At 40.2% G+C, this 21,798-nt stretch overlaps 1 protein-coding gene across 1 annotated transcript in view; it reads right to left on the bottom strand.

Moving 5' to 3' along the window:
- The window catches only part of ADAMTS5 (ADAM metallopeptidase with thrombospondin type 1 motif 5), a 60,371-nt gene that overhangs the window by 20,026 nt on the left and 18,547 nt on the right, over window positions 1–21,798 (bottom strand). Inside the window, exon 3 of the mRNA XM_055421697.2 lies at window positions 9,894–10,061. Within this exon, the coding sequence (XP_055277672.2) occupies window positions 9,894–10,061 (168 nt within the window). The remainder of the gene's footprint in view (window positions 1–9,893; window positions 10,062–21,798) is intronic.

Raw genomic sequence — 21,798 nt, 5'->3', positions numbered from 1 at the left:
CAGTGAATTTTATTTGATTAAATAAAATTTTGCAATAATTAGCTGGGAAAATAACCATCGTGCTGAGGGACTGAAAGACACTGGATGGACCTAGCAGAAATCAGAAAGTGGGTCTACTAACACTATGTGCTGTGTGCTAAGTCACCTGTCATGTCTCACTCTTTGCGAGCCCACGGACTGCAGCCTGCCAGGCTCCTCTGTCCGTGGAGTGGGTTGCCGTGCCCTCCTCCAGGGGACTGTCCCGACCCAGGGAGCCAACCGGTGTCTCTTATGTCTCCTGCACTGGCAGGCGGGTTCTTTACCACTAGCACCACCTGGGTGTCACAACATCACAAACACCAACAACGATACAGTCGTGTTCACAACTTTGAGAAACAGAGTTTGTCCTTGGGCCCTTTCTACACCCCTTTGTCTGCCACCAACCCCAATTCTGACCTCTTTTTCATGCGCTCATCCCCATTCCATGTTGCTTAGCTGCTAAGTCACTTCAGTCGTGTCCGACTCTGTGTGACCCCAGAGACGGCAGCCCACCAGGCTCCCCCATCCCTGAGATTCTCCAGGCAAGAACTCTGGAGTGGGTTGCCATTTCCTTCTCCAGTGCATGAAAGGGAAAAGTCAAAGTGAAGTTGCTCAGTCGTGTCCGACTCTTCATGACCCCATGGACTGCAGCCTACAGGCTCCTCCATCCATGGGATTTTCCAGGCAAGAGTACTGGAGTGGGGTGCCACTGCCTTCTCTGATACACTGATTATTTACATACTAAAAATGATGAATATTTGTTATACACTGACACTCTTTTTGGGTTTCCCTGGTGGCTCGGATGGTAAATAATTCACCTTCAATGCAGGAGACCCAGGTTTGATCCCTGGGTTGGGAAGATACCCTGCAGATGGGAACGGCAACCCACTCCAGTATTCTTGCCTGTAGTATTCCATGGACAGAGGAGTCTAGCAAGCTACAGTCCACAGGGTCACAAAGAGTCAGACAGGAATGAAGCGACTTGACACCCTTTTCAGTTCTTTAAATGTATCAGTTTATTCAATCTTTAGGAGAATTCTATGTAGCAGATTCTGTTGTGTTGGCCAAAAAGTTCATTTGTTGTTGTTTTTTTTTTCATAGATGTTATGGAAAAACTGGAACAGAATTTTTGGTCAACTCCAGCATTGTTTTCTTTATTTTGCAGATAAGGAAACCAAGGAACCTGAAAACCTAAGGATCAGTTAACTAAGGTCTCATAGCTATTAGGGCTTTATGCTCAGAGTCTGCTCTAGTCATCATATACAAATCTGACTCTGCTTACCATGTGGACAGGCTGCTTATTTTATTGCTAAAGGGCAGGCATGTGTATGAATCCTTTAAACGGTAACACCAGGCCTAATGGTAGAAACACCCGGTCTAAAGTCTAATTCTGGCAAAACACTAAATGGCTGAGTGTTCTTGGCCAAATTAGTCCACCGTCCCTAATTTATTTTCAAGATCTATGAAATGTTGCTCTTCTCACTGTGACACTGGAGGGGCATAATTAGCTCACAGAGCTATTAAGGGTGACCAGAAAAACATAAGACAATCATACTGGTACTATGCTCAACATATTTAACAACATTTCAGATTTATTTCTAGTTATTCTTTCTATCCAACAAAAGAAAACCACGTTTAAATCCTATTTTCCACTGAGAAATGGAATATTGTGCACATTTTAAGTACACTGCAAATGTTTTTACAACTACGCTCAAGTTTCTTCAAAGTGAATACTTGAAATTTGTCAATCTGTGATGGAGGTATTATATGAAAATGAATCAAGAGCAAAGTTCCTATTTAACTTCTGAGCCAGAACTTCTGAAGAGGTAAAGCTTCTTAAGGCAGGCCAGAAAAAGCATTAAAACTTACTATCCAGCCAAATAGAACTTTGGGAGGAAAACATCAAGTTAAAAGGAAAACATCAACAGCAAGTCAATAGGAAGGAATGATAGTAAAACCTCACAAAGCTTTGTTTAGAAGATAAAGTGAGACGAAGCCCTTTGGACTCTAGGAAAAGCATTATCTTCCTTGCTACATAAAAAAGAGCTTTGTGTAAAGCAGAAAATGCTTAGTGGATTGATGACGGTAGAAGACCGTCAACAGATTTCTGAGGCACAAAGAATGCTTTCCAGATCTTCAAAAGTACTGTTTAATGGATTTTTTTTTTCATTGAAAATCACAGACTGTACACTGGGTAACTAAATATCAGCTGGGTGCCTGTGGCATGGGTTGACATTGCTTTTCCCCAAGTCAAAACAACTCATCACCTCCCCATGGATATGTCACTGACACTCTTTCAACCTCCCTGCCTGAAGATTTATGAAAAGAAATGGACAAGGCAATTGGAAATTGGCTTACAACAAAGAAGGCTTCAAGATGTGGTCCCTCTTTATTTAAGCTCAAGGTATGTCTCGTGCTCAGTCGTGTCTGACTGCTTGCCACCCTTTGAGCTGTAGCTCGCCAGGTTCCTCTGTCTGTGGGATTTTTCAGGCAAGAATACTGGAGTGGGTTGCCAATTCCTTCTCCAGGGGATTTTGCTGATCCAGGGATCGAACCCGTGTCTCCTGCACTGCAGGTGAATTCTTTACCCACTGAGCCATCAGGGAAGCCTATGAAGCTCAATACCAAAGTATAAAAGTTTTAAAAACATAACATATTTGCTTGACTATTAAAAAAAAACAACATATTTAGCTCTGTGGTTTTCCCTCACAGGTCATTTGGAGAGGAGCTGTTCTTGCTTAAAAAAAAAATGCTTTATTCAGATTTGCCTTTTATTTATGACTTTAATGTTCTCAACATTAGGATTTGTTGTATTAGCCTCTGATAACACTGAAATCTATAGTCTATTGAGTTCATCTATATGTTGACATGTCGTTTGGTGAGAAAATAGGTATAGACAGCGCTACCAAATGGCAGACTGGGGCCAGGGAACAAGAATAAAAAATCAAAATACAGTTTGACTCTGAGTCTCACGATATGCAATATTCAAATTATAAGTAACAGTGAATTGGATATACATTTTTCATCTAAAAATTGTGTACAATTTGGGGAGGGGTGAGCAAGGAAATTGGTCAACCTTTTAATACCGTTTATATTGACCTCTAAAAGCATTCAGTCCATTGCTGACTTTTCTTAATCTTTATTACTTTTATTCTCAACCATCTCTTTACATATTTTAAGATTTATCTTAGCCTGAAATCCTATCTGGACTTTGCTGCCAACATCTTGTCTATTTATTTTGCTTCACAAAATTGCCAAGTTCTTTTTCCCTTTTCTTTCCCCATCTCTTTTCCTTCCTTCTTTCCTTTTGTCTTAACATTCTGTGTAAAGACAATGAAAATGTGTGCATACTGCAAATTGGTTTTCACTATCCATGTTAAATTAAATGCTTTAAGTAAGGTGAAAAGTTTAAAAAGTAAGACTCAGTGATTTGCGATGAACAAATAAAGGGAATTATGTGGTCATACCCCATGGCCATAAAGAACACTTTTGGGTGATGGAAGGTATGCCAGGTGTCCAGGAAATGGAGCAGAAAAATCTTTCTTTTTTATATCTGACTGGTGTCACTATCTTTCATATTAATGATTAATGAAAATTATCAGATGAAGGTTGGTTGTTCTTTTCTCCCCCCCTCCCCTGTTTCTAACACTGTAGTTATTTCCATCTTTTCCTTTTTAATACACACACATGCAATTAAGAATTGACCCAAATAGACAATTCCTTGGCGGCCCAGTGGTTAGGATTTCATGATTCCACTGCCAGGGGCCTGGATTGGATCCCTGGTCAGTGAACCAAGATCCTGCAAGCTGAGTAGTGTGGTCTCTCTCTCTCTCTCTCTCACACACACACACACACACACACACAATGGCCCAAATATTCTTGGCCTAGGAGAAATAAATTAATATTCCTGATGAAACTCATTCAAAGAACCCTCATAACACTACAAACTCTTTTCTTTATCATCATCTCTCTGGTCTTGCAACTCTTCTTTGAGGTATTTATTTGAATGTCTAACATTAAAAGAGACACTGAAGCATCACGGGTTCAGTGATGGATAAACTAACTTGTTGCATGTTGTTTAGTTCCTAAGTCCTTTCCGACCCTTTTGTGACCCCGAGGACTGTAGCCTGCCAGGCTCCTCTGTCTATAGGATTTCCCAGGCAAGAGTACTGGAGTGGATTGCCATTTCCTTCTCCAGGGTATCTTCCTGACCCAGGGATCAAACCCACGTCTCCTGAATTGGCATGAGGATTCTTTACTACTGAGCCACTAGTAGTAGTGTTAGTCGCTCAGTCATGTCCGACTCTTTGCGACCCCATGGACTATAGCCGTCTAGGCTCCTCTGTCCATGCGATTCTCCAGGCAAGAATACTGGAGTGGATTGCCATTACCTTCTGCAGCAGACCTTCCCAACCCAGGGATCGAACCTGGGTCTTCTGCATTGCAGGCAGATTCTTTACCATCTGAGCTAAAGGGAAGCCACTAGGGAAGCCCTTAAACTGACTTGGGCGATGACAAAGGCACTGTCATTACTTGCTGGCCAAAGTAATTCAAGAGATCTGTTTGTGAAACTGTGAGAAGTATTAGTACACTATTTAGCAGATGTTATGAAAGGGAAATTTTGATTAAAGATTCTCTGTGTTTGAGGATGAAGATTAGCTTTTTAAACAGAGGTCACTGTGGACTTAAAATTCATGTCTTACTTGCAGACTCTGTTAAAGAACATATTTACTGTGAAAAATCAAGAGGCTACCATAGTGGGCTTTGAATTTTATACGACCTTAAAAAACAAATGTTAACATCGTATTAGGACCTCTATTGTCTATACTTACAAAGGATTAAGAGAATGGCTTTTTAATACCACTTTTTCTCCAAAGTTGTGTGTTCAGTAAGTGGCTGCAAACTTAGTTCTTTAAATATGAATTTTTCAAAGATATCTATAGCTTTTCCTTAGCAGCCTGTGTCTTGGGTGTGCTTGAGTTGTGTCTGCTCTCGCAGTGGACATTTCTCATCACCTGGCATTGGGGACTCAGGGATCCAGAGGACACGACTATTATTTTTGGCTTCAAGACTATTAAGCATTTGAGAAAGGAAATTTAATAACTTGCTTTTGCTAAGCAATTTCTCTGCCAGTGCTTACCTTTATTTTTGAGGATCATGCTCCTAAGCCAATTTGCCTAGAGCTAGGTTGTACAAACACTGCAGAAAGTTACAAGTATCTTGGCCAGGCTGGGGTTGTGGGTGGGGGGGAGGTCCCCCATAAGACAGGACTTCTTCCTTTCTGAATTGCAAATTTGCAGGCTCAGTTATTTTAGAGTGTGAAAACTGAATTTTCAATAATAAGCTAATTGCTGTGCATTTCTTGTTGGAACTAAAATCAGAAAGCACTCGATATTAATAAATTTAAATTTGGCAGGGGTAGAGTGCTACAGGTGTCTAGCTACTTGTGGCTAATAATTTTAAAAACAACTCAAATGACACAAATTAAATTGTACTCTAAGAACTCATTTCTACAGCATTGCTGGAGGTGGGAAGGAGACAGGTGAGCAATTACATACATGGGTTTTCTAGGTACCCGGCATGCGTGCCTGCTGAGTCGCTTAGTTGTGTTCGACTCTTTGCGACCCCATGGACTGTAGCCCATCAGGCTCCTCTGTCCATGGGGTTCTCCAGGCAAGAAAACTGGAGTGGGGTGCCATGCCCTCCTCCAGGGGATCTTCCTGACCTAGGGATTGAACTCGCATCTCTTATGTTTCCTGCATTGGCAGGCGGGTTTTTTTACCACTAGCGCCACCTGGGAAGCCAGGTACTCTTTAGGGACCACCTAAAAATTCAGTCATGGCAAGCCACTCCAGTGTTCTTGCCTAGAAAAATCCCATGGATGGAGGAGCCTGGTGGGCTGCAGTCCGTGGGGTCGCTAAGGGTCGGACACGACTGAGCGACTTCACTTTCACTTTTCACTTTCACACACTGGAGAAGGAAATGGCAACCCACTCCAGTGTTCTTGCCTGGAGAGTCCCAGGGATGGGGGAGCCTGGTGGGCTTCCGTCTATGGGGTCACACAGAGTCGGACACGACTGAAGCGACTTAAGCAGCAGCAAAAATTCAGTCAGCTTTGTGAAAATACCTACTTAAAAACAGCGATTGCTTTGCTACATATTATACTAGGTTCTGAGTTTAATCTTCTGAAATAACTGAAAATCATTTATTTTCTGAGTATCAATTATTGTGTTCTGCTGCAATACAGGTTCATCAAAGGATCACAATGGTATAAGAGTTTTTGACCTGGAAATTAGTGTCAGACCACTATGCTTTTACTGTTTGAAGGCTACCATTTTACAGGTGGTTTCTGGTTTCTCTCTCATTTTCAAATGATTTTACTTCTTGTTCTCAGCTTACTTATCTGAGGTCCCTATGCATGCAAATGACTTTTATTTTTGCTCTAAATTGTTGGTTGGTTTGGTTGGTTTAATCATTAAGTCGTGTCCGACTCATGTGGACCCTATGGATTGCAGCCTGCCAGGCTCCTCTGTCCATGGGATTCTCCAGGCAAGAATACTGGAGTAGGTTGCCATTTCCTCCTCCAGGGGATCTTCCCAACCCAGGAATTGAACCTGGGTCTCCTGCATTGCAGGCAGATTCCTTACCAACTGAGCTATGAGGGAAGCCCTAAACTGTTAGTGGCCTAGAAAATCAGAACAGAAAAACAGTAGAACAACTTCATTCCTTCTGCATGCGACTGAATGGGCTCTGCATGTTCCCTATGAGTGCATGTTCCCAATGAGTATGTGGAAAAGGAAGGTTTGATGATATGGTTTCATGACATCAGCTTAGTCTTCTAACAAAGATGTGTGTTTGTTTGCTCTTGTTTCTCTTTCCATTGTCTTGGGCTTTGACGGTCCCCTTGATTCTCTCCTAAGCTCTGAAGTTGAAATGTCAGAACCGCCACCAACTCAAAATCCTGCTGACTAATTCCTATCGCCATACTCTCAGTTGAACTGACTTAAGTCAGTTTTTGGTTGCACTCTAAAAGTTATTAAGGTATTTAAAGTGACGCTTAAATGACAGTGCTACATAGAGTATTGTAGCTTCAATTCTTTATCTGTTTTTCAATGAATGAGCCACCCTGGTGGCTCAGCGGTAAAGAATCTGCATGTGACACAGGAGTGGGTTTGACCCCTGGGTCGGGAAGATCCCCTGGAGAAGGGAATTGCTATCCATTCCAGGATCATTGCTGGGATAATCCCAAGGACAGAGGAACCTGGTGGGCTACAGTCCACAGGGTTGCAAAGAGTCGGACATGACTGAGCATGCATAGGATAGGTTTGAAATGAATATAATTGATCTTGCCACTGTGTCACAGCTACAGTGCCTTTCTTAGACTCTCATCATAAAGTCAGTTTTGTTTTGGTGGGCGGAGCGGGGTTGAAGGGTTAGCTAAAACACAAAACTGCTTACTCAACATTCAAAGGTGAGAGAGTCTAGGTTTTGATGAATGAATGAATGACTATATTATGAGAACTTCTTGTCCAACAGATGTTGGTAATGAAGTTTATTTATTTACTTAACATATAGATGGGAAAGTTATATAAGATTTTCTCGGTGCAAATGAAGGAGATCTATTTCTAGTAAAAGTACAGTTTGGTGGTTATCTACCAGGAGATCCTTTGGAGCAGATGCAGAAAGATGCTTAAAATTTGTTGTAAAATTTTTAAAAATCTGAGTGTAGGCTCTTTTAAATACAGAAATGAGATTTAGAAAGTGAAAACAATACTGGAAGCGTTTTTACTGCATGGAAAGTAAAATCATGAATTCCATAAACATGAAATAAATGAATCATTCCCGAAATATGGCAATAAGGGACAAGATTTTGCACAGCATTGTAATTAGCTGACCTAATACTTATACAGGGAAAAAAAAAAAGTTGGTCCCATTTTAGCCATAAGTATTTGCTGCCTTAGCAACTAAATCTGTTCATTTAGTGATTCAAAGTTTAGCTCAACCTTTTGGAATGTGTAATGTGGGATTCTAAAATAAAATATTAATGTTATTCCATATTCACAAAAGCTGAAAAAAAAAACAGTAAAAACAATATTAAGAGTGGAAACTAAGATTCCACCTAAGAAGAAATGTTACTAGATATGGACTTAATCAATGTAGATAATTAGGTAAGCATTTATCTCAGGACTCTGCATTTACTCAGCATTTTAAGCTGAGCTAACTAAACAGAAAATTACCACTTTATTATTATTCTAGGATAAACCTAATACATTGATTCTTGAAATTGTGTCTAAATCTTTGAGATATTAGGCCATCTTTTCAACAAACAAAGAACATTTATTTTGTGTTAAGGGAAATTTTAAAGTAAGCTGGGTAGTGATTGTTTTCAGGAACAGAAAATTTAAATAGTTGAAAGCAGCTAAAGCCTTATCAATTCACCATTAACATAGCAAAAATGAGTTTGTGAACATTTTGGCTATAAGACAACAAAAGGCTATATAGTAGAATTTCCTTTTGTCTGAAAATAACTGAATTTACTAATTGTTTTGTAATTATGTAGCCAAAGCTCAAGATGGCAAACTCACTAATAAATTGCAAAAATATCAAGCTATAACTGCTGTAGAACTAGGGAAAAGCAGTTACCCCAGATTCTCTTTATCCAGCTTTGAACCATATCTTGAGATAAATTTGTGAACAATTATCATGATCAAGAATTTCTGGCCCATTTACTTCAACCATCAGTTTTAGAAAGAAATAAATTTTAAGAGGAAAGAAAAAGGAATGGGAATATGTCCATTCAGGTGGCACAGTGTGAAGAATCTGCCTGCAACTCAGGAGATGCAGGAGAGGTGGGTTCAGTCCCTGGGTTGTGAAGATCCCCTGGAGAAGGAAATAGCAACCTACTCCAATATTCTTGCCTGGAGAATCCCATGGATAGAGAAGCCTAGTGGGCTACAGTCCAAAGGGCAGCAAAAATGTCCATAGTGTCAAACAGTAGGACAGGACAGAAGTGACTGAGCACGCACACATGTAATATAAGAAACTTGAACTCTGTGGTCTCTGAAAATCTCTTCCAAATTTAAATCATCTATTTGCCTATGTTTCCAGTATTTTAAAGTAACAGGGATGCTAGGAAATTAGCAATAGCTTGTTTCAAAGATTACTTCAGGGTCAGAATTTATATTTCTAAAAACTGTGACTTCCTTGGTATTTTGATATAATTTACAGCACTAATCCTAGATTTAACAGATCTTAATAAAGTATGTTGTGCTCTTGAACTCCATTTAGAGGACAAAGCCAAAGATTTTCTTTTGAAGTTCTTAAACTGTTTTCTCATGGTTCAGATTGATTTTCTATTTCTGTTTCTGCAGCTTTTACTCCACTTTCAGGAAAACGGGCTCTCAGGGTGAAGACAAGTCTTGTAGTGAATGTAGATCTGTAGAGCTTCCTTTCTTGGTTTTATGCTGCCATAAGGAGAATCTGACAGAATTGTTACCTACGTTCTAACCATACCTTTATAATAAGCGTGTAACAAATAATTCTGAGAGTCCTATTAATAACAGGGAAATGAGATATCTGCCAACATTCTCACAGGAAGCTGGTGTGGTGAAAAAGGGAATAAAAGCCAGGCTTTCAGGGCACTAGTGAGGCCTTCTGTGTGGTCTCCCACACTGCTTCTCTTTGAACTTGGCAATTCAAAAGCAAAAAATACCATAGCTATAATGCCACCAAGGGTGTTGGCATTCCATACCAGTAGACAGACCCCCCTGTTCCTTTTTCTGACACTGTCTCAGCAACCATTGTTTTAGAGGTCAAAGTGAATACCAGAAGGATACAATGAGGTGTTGTTTCAGAGCCTGTGGAACTGTACCTACCGTGGCCATCATCCAGAAATTCTGTGATGGTGGCTGAGGTGCATTTGGACCAGGGTTTGGATGCATCAATGCTGGTTAGGATGGAAGACATTAAGCGCTTATCTTCCGTGGAGCCGAAATTTTCTTCACAGAACTTGGAATCATCATGGGAGAGGCCAAGCAGATGTCCTAAAGGACAGGGTAGATAAAGTGCAAATAATGAGCGATTTTTGCACGTCTACTTTTCTGTGGCAATTAAACTAACACTTGACTCTTCTCCCAATTGTACATGAGTTCATTTTAACTGCTTTTTCACACAGAGACTGGACTCCCCCCAGGGAAATTAAAGCTGCATGTCATCAGAGCGGTCACTTCTGGTGAACATTCTGGGGAAAACTGAAAAATTACACTAGACGAGATGTTCCCATAATCCATCTGGATCACACATGCTCAAGAATATGTAGAAACAGACCTTATTTAGAACCTAGAATTTGCAAGGCAACTGTGGGATTATGTCATAGTTCTCACGACATATTATTTTGAATGCTTGTTAATTTTCCATCTTCTGTGCTCAACTATAAGCCCCATGGGATCAGAGAGCATCCCCCGCCAACTCCCCGCCAGCCACTGCTGGAAAATCTATATTTAACTCAATGTTCTGCAAGTTACAAACACTTAATACATGGTATCTGAAGGTCAGGGACTTCCATTTTCTTGGCCAAGTAAATAGGTAGCCATAAAAGAGATGACTAGAGGAGAAAACAAAGAAGTGAACTTAGTAACTTCCTGGTTTCATGCAAACGTTAGCTTGCTTCACTCTCATTTCTTTAAGTTATTCAGTGAGTTGTGAAGATTCACTAGTTCTGCAAGTAAATGGTATATCTTGAGGATATACCCATTTGCATTTAAGAAATGTCTAAAGCACCAATATGCCTCTCACCAAGTATTAGCCCTTGGAGAGAAAAGAAATACTAAGAAGGGAAGTGATTGTCCAAAACCACTCAGGTGGTTTTGTGGTTAAGTTTACCAAACACACTCTCTGTGACCCCACACTGGTGTTCCCGTTCTGCCGTGCTAGGTATTATTCCACAGAGTACATAAGCCCATTTTTATAATCTGACTAAAATTTTTTTATTACATAAGATTAATTTTTCACATAGTCTAAAGGTATAACACATTCTACAATACATTTAAACTACTATTTTTTTTTAGTTTTTATTTTTTTAATTGGGGGATAATTGCTTTACAATATTCTGTTGGTTTCCGCCATACAGCAATGTGAGTCAGCTATAAGTACACATATATCCATTCCCTCTTGAGCCTCCCTCCCACCCTCCTATCTCACTCTTCCAGGTCATCACAGAGCACCAGACTGAGCTCCCTGTAGTCATATAGCAACTTCCCACCAGCTATCTAGTTTACACATGGTGGTGTATATACTTCAATGGTAAAATTCAGGACAACAGATTGGAGAGACTCTAAAGAGTAAACAAGACATCCTAGTGGTGTTTTTTGCAAAGGTTTTTAAAACCCTACACAAACCACCAAAAAAAAAAAAAATGTGGAAAATACCATAGAAAAGTGATTACTGCATTCTCCTTGGGTTCCTGAATACCAAAGGCAGGAACTTTGGCCATTCTGCCAAGAAAAAGTCCAGTGTGCAACAGTAAAACCCAACAGAGATGAAATTTTTCACGCCAAATTCCAACTACTTGGGGCCAACTTGTTAAATCACTAACACCTCATAAGAAAATTGTCCACTGAGCAGCTGGTTGCTGTTGTGGTTGAAATTAAGTGGCCAGGGCTTGGTGACCTTCTAAGCTTTGCATTTTGATGCTATTTATACAGTTATTTACTTCAATAGCATTTACTCAGCTAGTCAGTTCTCTGTGGGAAACCCTCTTACCACCACTTGCGTTCTATTTGGTCAGCAGCATAAACTCACAGTGTAGTTCATAAAATATCTTCCAAATAATATGCAAAAGAAGATTGGCAGGAGCTTGTCCAAGTTTTGGGTGGTATGTTGAGTTTCACCGCACCCACAGAAAAATAGTACCTTTCATTCACATCCTATTCAAAACTGCTAAAAGTTACTTAGTACATCAAATACTTGTTGAGAATGTAGAAAGTTTATCAGTGAACACTGTGGGATTAGAGTGGATGTTTCACACTTGAGTCTTTTCCCCCTTGGCATAGTAGGGAAAGTGGCCTAAGGGAAGCTCTGTGTTATGAATCTAGGTTTTATACTTCAAAAAATGGGATTTTTGCATTCTATTTCATAAGACAAAATAAAAGCACTATTCATATGCATATGTATTATTGCCTCAAGATACTCACTTCATATGGAGGCTAAATTTTAGATATTTGATTTAAATACAAGCCATATGGTAAACACCAAATTCACTTTGAGGGGCTGAGGAAACTACCTTTACTTTTTTCTTTTATACATAATGGTGATGCCTATATGCTAAATATCAATTATGAAAGCAAAGCAATTTATTTTAAGACCCTCTGGTCTTTTTAAATGAATCTTTTGGCAGACTCTCTGGCGTCTGAATTGCCAATTTATATGTGATAACTTGTTGCTGAAGATACAGGTAGACGGTCATCAGAAAAGGCTGCCACTCTGGGCATGAACAAATCAGAGGTCCACTTTGGCAAGAGCTGAAAGGAGAAGTGAATTTTATAAGGTCTCCCAGAGGCAGTCAGAAAGAGACTGCTTGCGGGTCAGCTGAGAGAGACAGACTCCTTGGAGAGAGGATGAATGTTCTCTTCTCCATGAAGAAAGCCTGTCAGCTGGCTGGGAGAGGAATGCTCTCCCCAGGACAAGGAGAATCACGGGCAATGTGAAGACTGTTTCAGCACCCAGAGAAACAGGCAGCCAGTGCCACAGGAGCTGGATCCAGGGCATAGCGAGAGAGACCCATGTGACTTCCCTTCAGGAGGTGGAGAGGGATTGAAATGGAAGAACAATGTGCGGGACGTGATAGGCATACTAAAGGCTGCAGACAGCCAAAGAAATGGCATTCTCAAATGTGATTCCCCTCATCATTAAGCTAGGACACCTAACGTCAGCCTGAAATCATCCTATATCTTTGAGCCCTAGAATGGTAAGATACAGATAAAAGCATAAGTTATTTTCAAGGGACACTCACATTTGAGACCACATGCTTATTAACAGAGAAAAGCCTGGATCCTAGGAAATTTCAAATGTTCTGTCCCAACTGACAACAACACATTTTAAGTAGATGTTGTGAAGGGCTTGACCAGAATTGATCATGATGTCCCTGATGGCCTTTTCCAGTGAGAATTTGTTCCCAAATAATCCAATGAGATGTGTAAAATGACAGGCATGGATTAGAGATTAATCACTCCTCCCACAAGCAGCCTTGAGCAGGATTAGTGAAGCTGAGATTTAAACATATGTGCCCCAGAGGATAAAACAGTGTCAGAGAAAACATTGACATCTCCTAAAATAATGTACTGCTTTCATCAAAAGGCTTTTTCATGATGAGTTTTTTCAGCAATGCAAACCAGAGTTAGTTGAAGGGTGGGCTTCCTAAGTGGTGCCGGTGGTAAAGAACCTGCCTGCCAATGCGGGAGACTGAAGAGGCACACGTTCGATCCCTGCATCAGGAAGATCCCCTGGAATAGGACATGGCAACCCACTCCAGTAATCTTGCTTGGAGATTAAAATTCCATGGAGGAGCCTGGCAGGCTACAGTCCATTGAGTCTCACAGAGTTGGACACAACTGAAGTGACTTAGCACAAGATCAAGGAAGAGTCAGGGAGATAGGATTCAGAAAGTCACAGAGAAAGGCAATTCTTTCCCTTGGAAAGACAGAGATATTTCTTTCTCTAGGCCAAGTATGGGAAAAGAGTGAAGGAGATTCAAGGCAGTTTTGAAAGGTAAGGGAAGAGATTTGAGGGAGTTCTACCAAGTTCCCTTACTAAAACAGGATGTGAAAAATCCTAGTGAGAGGGCAAGGCTGACATGGATTAAGGACCACAATTCAAGATCTGGGTTTAAAGGAGAGGTTCCAAAGTCTTGCTTCAAGGAAGTGTTAGCATTTGTATTTGGGACCATTTGTAATCAGTAGACATGCAAAAGATTGAAGAGTGGTTTGTTTGCCTTAACTAAGTTAAGCAACCTTATTTACAATACTATCTTTCTTGGTGAATCTTTAATTCTTGAGTGATGTCATTGGGAGCCACTTCTCACGTAAAATCCCAACACAGTAACAGACCAAACACTGTTAGTCAGTGGGTGAGTTTGTTAATGGCATTCATACACTTAATTTCTTAAATAAGTATTACAGAAGTCAGAGTGAAATTTACAGTGATGCAGGGGTCCAATTCATTATTTTCCCAAGTGATGCAGCCCTTACAACTGTATCTTGATGTTTGAAGTCATTAATAAAAATCAAGGTGTACATTATAAGGGCTTCTGTAGAAAATACCCATCTATTCTTAATAGATATTAAACCATGTCATAAACATGACAGTCCTGCTAATGAGTGCCCATCACACATAGTAACTCAGGAAAGAGTTTATTTGAATTATGCAGAGGAAATGAGTTTCGGGTAAATTATGTCAAAACAAAGTCTGTAGGGTAAGAGTCTGAGTTATAAGTGTTAGTTCAGAAACAGCAAACTATTAGTCACCTGGAAATTTTTCTGGACAGCAATCATTTTTTAAAATTGGTAAATAGGCAGCATTTCATTAAATCAATTTCATCTCAGATATTCACAATATAGATTTTAAAAAGCATCTTGCCTCCTTAAATTCACACATGAATTTGGTGTCAGAAAATCTGAAATAATGGACACCCTGGTGAAGACACATTACTTTACAGGAAAATGTTGGTTCAGCTTCTTATTCAACTCAGGTATTACTGTACAACCAGGGCTGATTTATAATATTAACCTCAGGAAGGAAATTGGGTTGTTTTTCTAAACTTTGGTCTGTAAATTAAACAGAACTTCAAGCTCTTGTGTCCTGACCCCAAACTGGCCAATAGGCAAGGGGCCACAGCATCACATCCTAAAAAAATGTCACAAGAAGCTCTGTCATGTGTTTACTTAAGAAAGCCCTGCTCATGAAGCATCTGTTTCTTAATGAGGTCATGTTTTTATTTTTACCTAATTTTCCAGCTGGGATTATTAAGGTTCAGGAAGGTCTTGCCAGGGGTTGAAAAGGGAGTCAAAAACTCACAGGGGATCAGGATCTAGAATCCTTGGTGAAGGAAGCCAGGAGCCCCAATAATTGGATCCTACACATCTATTCAAATGCAAATCCTTAAGAGAAGTGATAAAACTTTTAAACTCCCATTTAAAAACATTTGTGTTGTTACCCAGTCCTGTCTGACTCTTCGTGACCCCATGGATTGTAGCCTGCCGAGCTCCTATGTATATGGAATTCCCCAGGCAAGAATACTAGAGTGGGTAGCCGTTCCCTTCTCCAGGGGGTCTTCCTGACCCAGGGATTGAACCCGGGTCTCCTGCATTGGCAGGCAGATTCTTTACCATCTAAGCCACTAGGGAAGCCCTAAACACAAATGTTAAATGTTACATCAATGATGTAATTTAGAAGGGAGAAAATACATTTTTTTCACCTTATAAATAGCTGTGTCAATATCCTTTTGATTAAAATTCAAGACTATCTTTCAAAAGGGACACTAACAAGCCATTCCAGTATAGTGTCCAAATTTTGGGCTCTGGAGCCAGATAAATTGGATTTAACTTTTCCCCAAGCAGTATACCTAGTTGTTGACCTTAGATCAGTTTAGAGACTTCTCTGTGTGTCAGCATCCTCCTTTCTTGGGTGACTCATTAATAGTACTCACCTCATGGGATTTTCTGAAGCTTAAAGGAGAAGGAAATGGCAACCCACTCCAGTGTTCTTGCCTGGAGAATCCCAGGGATGGGAGAGCCTGGTGGGCTTTCATCTATGGGGTCACATAGAGTCAGACATGACTGAAGTGACTTAGCAGCAGCAGCAGCAAAGGATATAAAAGTTGCAAAGTGCTTAGAAAACGTGCTTGACAAATATAAAGGCCCAGTGATTATTACTGAACTTCATTGTTCTCACTGATATCTTGGGTTTGTTATAATTTTAATTTACGAGTAGTTTAATCTTACGTAGTTTTTGATGAATTCTGATTACCAGATGCTAGATTACTAGTGGCTGATTAGTAGACACTAGATTACTAGTGTCTGATAATCATACACTCAATTTGGGAGACCAGGGGAAATTTTCTAATCCTAAGAAGGAAAAAAAAATTACACGTTGTGTGTGATATATTTATTTTATGTCACCTTCAACTTATTGGCTTTCCATACCCATGGCAGACAATCCATAGGCTTTCCCTAGAGAAATACGAATTGGGATTTGATTTCAAAACAAACCAACTGATACTAAAACTACATCTTTCAATGCTGCCTCTGGACACGGAGCAAAGACCTATTCCCACCTTTCATCTGGGGGCCAAGAAAGACACAGTATGGCACTGCTCCAAACCGAACAGAAAAAAAAATGCTCAGTTCATGTTGATTAAAGCTATGGGTTTTGAAGGTAAATACCAAGTTTAATCCTGGCTTCCTTTCACCTCACATCTCACAGCCAGTCCTGACATCTGATTCTGTGTACTTGGCTTTGGTCTATGGTGTTTCCAGGGCCTCTGCAGCCTTTCAAAACATGGCCTCGTTTAATCTAATCGATGGTGGGGTCAGAGTCACACGCAGATCAGCAGAACAAAACCACTCGCTCCAACCACAGCAAAACACAGGCAGCCATACTGTTGTGTCTCCACTGCTTCCTAAGTTTCCAGCTGACTATCTGGCCCTGATTTTAGCTTAGGAAGCATTTTTGGAGTCTTTCATTATGCACAGAGTCACTTAGCACATTTTATAATCAACCACTCTAAGGCAAAGCTTCAGCCTGTTTGCAAACTACAGATTTCATGAGTCTAAATAAAATCAGATGGCTCCCCTAGCACATTAGAGGCTGGCCCAACATCAATAAAATTATTATGTTGGAGAACCATGTGTGCAGCAGGTGAAATCATTATTACAAGCCCATAATAAAAGTTTGACAAGTTAAAAACATAAATTCTCAATGTAAACTTACATTCACTTGAAACTTGCCGCAGCTCACATTTGGATTGTAAAACAGCTATAGTCACATTCTTACCTCCACCCATAGTCCAGGGATGGGAACCATGCCCTTGATAGTTTAAAAAAAAACTTTCTCAAAGATCCTAACACTTGACTCAATGTTGACCTGTCCATAAGATAGCAAGAAGGCAGGCAATAAGGCAATTTATTACAGCCTAGGCAGTGTCTGGACACATCAAAATCTATTTTCCAGAAAGCTGTATTGACACCAGTGGACTGTGTCTCCAAAATCTAGCTTTCTGTTAGGAAGGAGCAGGAAAGCAGGAAAGCAGGAAAAGAGAAGTATTCCCACTCACACATGGCACAAGAAGCATCACTCCTCAGAACTGTTCATTTAAGTCACTTCATTATGACTTTAACATCATGGACAGAAAAGGTACAAGATAAAGACTTCAGGCTTGCCTCTGTCTTACATGATAATTCTCAATGTAGGGACATGTTTCAATGGACTGAGTGAAAGAGCAAGTAAAAGCGAGTAAAAGAACAAAAAAACTTTGGGGGACTTTCCTGGTGACCCAGTGGTTAAAGAATCCACCTTACAATGCAAGGGATGCAGGTGGATCCCTGGTCTGGGAACTGTGACTCCACATGTCTGCAGAACTACTGAACCTGCACACTTCACAGCCTGTGGACCCTGATGAAAGATTCTGCACAAAGAAACCAAGACCCAATAAGTAAATAAATTATTAAAAAAGAACAAAAAAATTTATATTCAACTCTCAAGACTGTGTGTTTTAAATCCTTATTGTATAGAAAGAGGAAGTACTGACTAGAGCATGTCATGAGAAACTGAGTTAATAAAAGTGAACTTACATGCAGAGCACATCATGCGAAATGCCAGGCTGGATGAAGCACAAGCTGGAATCAAGACTGCTGGGAGAAATATCAATAACCTCAGATATGCAGGTGACACCACCCTTATGGCAGAAAGTGAAGAGGAACTAAAAAACCTCTCGATGAAAGTGAAAGAGGAGAGTGAAAAAGCTGGCTTAAAACTCAACATTCAAAAAACGAAGATAGTGGTATCCAGTCCCATCACTTCATGGGAAATAGATGGGGAAACAGTGGAAACTGTGACAGACTTTATTTTCTTGGGCTCCAAAATCACTGCAGATGGTGACTGAGTCATGAAATTAAATGACACTTGCTCCTTGGAAGAAAAACTATGACCAACCTAGAGAGCATATTAAAAAGCAGAGACATTACTTTGCCAACAAAGGTCCTTCTAGTCCAATCTATGGTTTTTCCAGTAGTCATCTGTCGATGTGAGAGTTGGACCATAAAGAAAGCTGAGTGCTGATGCATTGATGCTTTTGAACTTTGGGGCTGGAGAAGAATTTTGAGAGTCCCTTGGACTGCAAGGAGATCAAGCCAGTCAATTCTAGAGGAAATCGGTCCTAATTATTCACTGGAAGGACTGTTGCTGAAGCTAAAGCTCCAATACTTTGGCCACCTGATGTGAAGAACTGATTCATTGGAAAAGACCCTGATGCTGGGCAAGATTGAAGTCAGGAGGAGAACGTGATGACAGAAGATGAGATGGTTGGATGGCATCACCGACTCAATGGACATGAATTTGAGCAAGCTTGGGAGTTGGTGATGGACAGGGAGGCCTGGAGTGCTGCAGTCTATGGGGTTGCAAAGAGCTGGACATGACTAAGTGACTGAACTGAACTGATTCTTAATTATACCTTTCATTGCTGATAGACTAAATAAAGTAGAAACATCATGGGAGCATCCTGGAAATTTTCTCTGCAGCTTATGTTTTGAGCACAGAAACATATTTACTATACACATGAAGCAAATTGCTCATTTTGGAATAGACTCAAGCAAATTCAAAACACTCTGGCAAAACTGAGGTTTCACAGTGGCACTTTGTCAGCATACGTAGCCTGGATATAACCTCCAGATCTGGAAAGCAGTAAATGTCTAATAAAAGGGGAGGAAATTACATAGAAGAACGGAGTAGAATTAGAATTCAGAGCATAGTAAACTCAGGCTGATGGCTACAAGCAACAATCTAAAAATAAAGCGCTGGAAACAGAACAGGGAACTCCATGACCCAAGAGCACACTGGCTGCAGAGGCAAAGCTCTGTAATCGTATACAGATGATTAGGAAATATTTTGTAAGGTTATCTTTGCTACAATTTTTAAGGCACATACTTTATAACACGTGTTTGCAATATTTAGGCGAAAAGTGAAATTAAAGAATAATAAACCAATTAGAAAACGAAATGAATGAAAGCCAGATTTCTTTATGAAAGGGAAATTAAACCCATATTCCGTTATCCCCAGACCTTACATTTCTCAGATTAGGCCATATGTGACACATAAAGAGAAATGAAGTAGGCACTGTTTTATTGGAGAATAAATTACAGAGAATTCTGAAGAAGTACATAGAAATGATCCAATCAAGAAATTCAAGGGAACATGGAGTGTAGTCAGACAGCAAAGATTTAGGTTTGATTTTTTTGCAGAGAAACCCACATTTCTTCCACATTATTCTCTTGTAGAACCATGTCCACTTAAAAAAAGAAAACTTCTTATTATACATAAATAGTTTTAATAAAACACCTGTTCTCATTAGCATCTGGCTTCCTACCTCTTTGCTGTATCTGTCTGTGTAATCCCTTGGTGTAGGAACTCAGGAGGGCTGAGAAAGGTGGTGCTAGAAGGTTCTTCATTCCAATTCGGTTGCTTTGAGGGTTCATGAAGCCTCAAAGAAGCTGCATTTACTGCCACTGTGGTTCCCTTACAAAGAAACCTCCCAGATGCTGTCAATGTGTGAAAATAGATCACTAGTTGGACCATAAAGAAGGCTAAGCACCAAAGAATTGATGCTTTCGAACTGTGGTGTTGGAGAAGACTCTTGAGAGGTCCTTGGACAGCAAGGAGATCTAACCAGTCGATCTGAAAGGAAATCAACCCTGAATATTCATTGGAAGGACTGATGCTGAAATTCCAATACTTTGGCCACCAGATGCAAAGAGCTGACTCATTGGAAAAGATCCCAATGCTGGGAAAGATTGAAGGCAAGAGGAGAAGGGGGCAACAGAGGATGAGATGGCTGGATGGCAACACTGACTCAATGGACATGAGTTTGTGCGAACTCTGGGAGATACTGAATGATAGGGAAGCCTGGTATGCTGCAGTTCATGGGGTCCAAAGAATTGGACACAGCTTAGTAACTGAACAACAACAACAAGAGGATTAAAGAAATAAAACCCATCCTTCATGGAATCTGGACTCTCTTTTTTAGAAGGTCAATATTAGGGCTCATGATATTATGGTGGTTGATGCCACAATTCCACTCTGTTGCTTATCCCTCATCATTCCTTAACCAGCCTTTGCCTACCAAGGCTTAGAACTTTCCTTATGGAACTTCTCCCATTCTGAATACTGGTAATTAAATACTGGTGTAGTTTTAAAATCATCTCTGGGTAATTACAATGCTTTTGAGTATTTGAATTCATTCTTCTTAGCTTTGCTGAAAAATCAGAATATTGCCTTGGGTGGCTCTTGTGTTTCTCCCACTGACTGACTTGTGCACATACATATATATGTAATAAATATTGATGAAAGACCAATGTTAGGCTGTATTTTTATCAGTCAGTTTAATAGGCAAGAGTGAGAGACAGGTGAAGGTATAATCCCAGCCCTGAAGTTCAAGTGGCATCTGTGTTTTAAAAGTATTTGCAGCCATATCAGGTCTTCTAGTGCAGTCACCAGAGAGCCGTCTCATTCATTATTGGTCTACCTTCTAGAGAAAAAACGGAGACTCCTTGTCTGAATCTCTTGCCTGAGATAAAACACAGAACAAGGAGACGGAGCTGGGAGTCCATCTCGAAGCTAAAGAGGCTCAATTAACAAAGTGTTAAATTTCACTGTGATCAGTGATGCTATTGGACAGTTATTTACATTAAGATGTTATGTTTGTGCTTTTTTTAAATTTTTGCTTAGGTGGTAAGAAGAGTGTCAGTTAAGAAAATTAAGATCATGATGCTGAAACTGCAATACTTTGGCCACCTCATGCGACGAGTTGACTCACTGGAAAAGACTCTGATGCTGGGAAAGGTTGGGGGCGGGAGGAGAAGGGGACAACGGAGGATGAGATGGCTGGATGGCATCACCGACTCTGTGGACATGAGTTTGAGTGTACTCCGGGAGTTGGTGATGGACGGGGAGGCCTGGCGTGCTGTGATTCATGGGGTCGCAGAGAGTCGGACACGACTGAGCGACTCAACTGAACTGAACTGAACTGAATTGGAACTTAACTACTGATTTCTATTTTACTGTTCTAATATACGGAGAAGGAAATGGCAACCCACTCCAGTGTTCTTGCCTGGAGAATCCCAGGGATGGGGGAGCCTGGTGGGCTTCCGTCTATGGGGTCACACAGAGTCGGACACGACTGAAGTGACTTAGCAGTAGCAGCAGCTCTAATACACTGACTTGTGCAATTGCACTTTTGATGTGAAGTTAAGTCCCCAAAGAAAACATAGCGGCCAAAAATCAACACATTGTGAAATGTTCTTTGCCTACTAAAGTGGAAGAAAAGTTTTAATTTCTATTTTAAAATTACTGTGTTAGCTTAAGAAAACTACATTTGTATAGTAAAATACAACAAAAGGTGCAATAATTTGCACCATACTTTGTCCCCAAAAAGATAGTGCTAAAAGGTGATATATTTAAAAAGCAAATTAATTAATTAAAAAGCAAAGCAGAAGTGTATATGAATATAAACAACAG

This window comes from Moschus berezovskii, chromosome 1 (assembly GCF_049115385.1).
Source record: "Moschus berezovskii isolate FMDL1 chromosome 1, NW_MosBer_1.0, whole genome shotgun sequence".
Classification (NCBI taxonomy): Eukaryota; Metazoa; Chordata; class Mammalia; order Artiodactyla; family Moschidae; genus Moschus; species Moschus berezovskii.
This window is presented reverse-complemented; position numbering and strand designations above follow the sequence as displayed.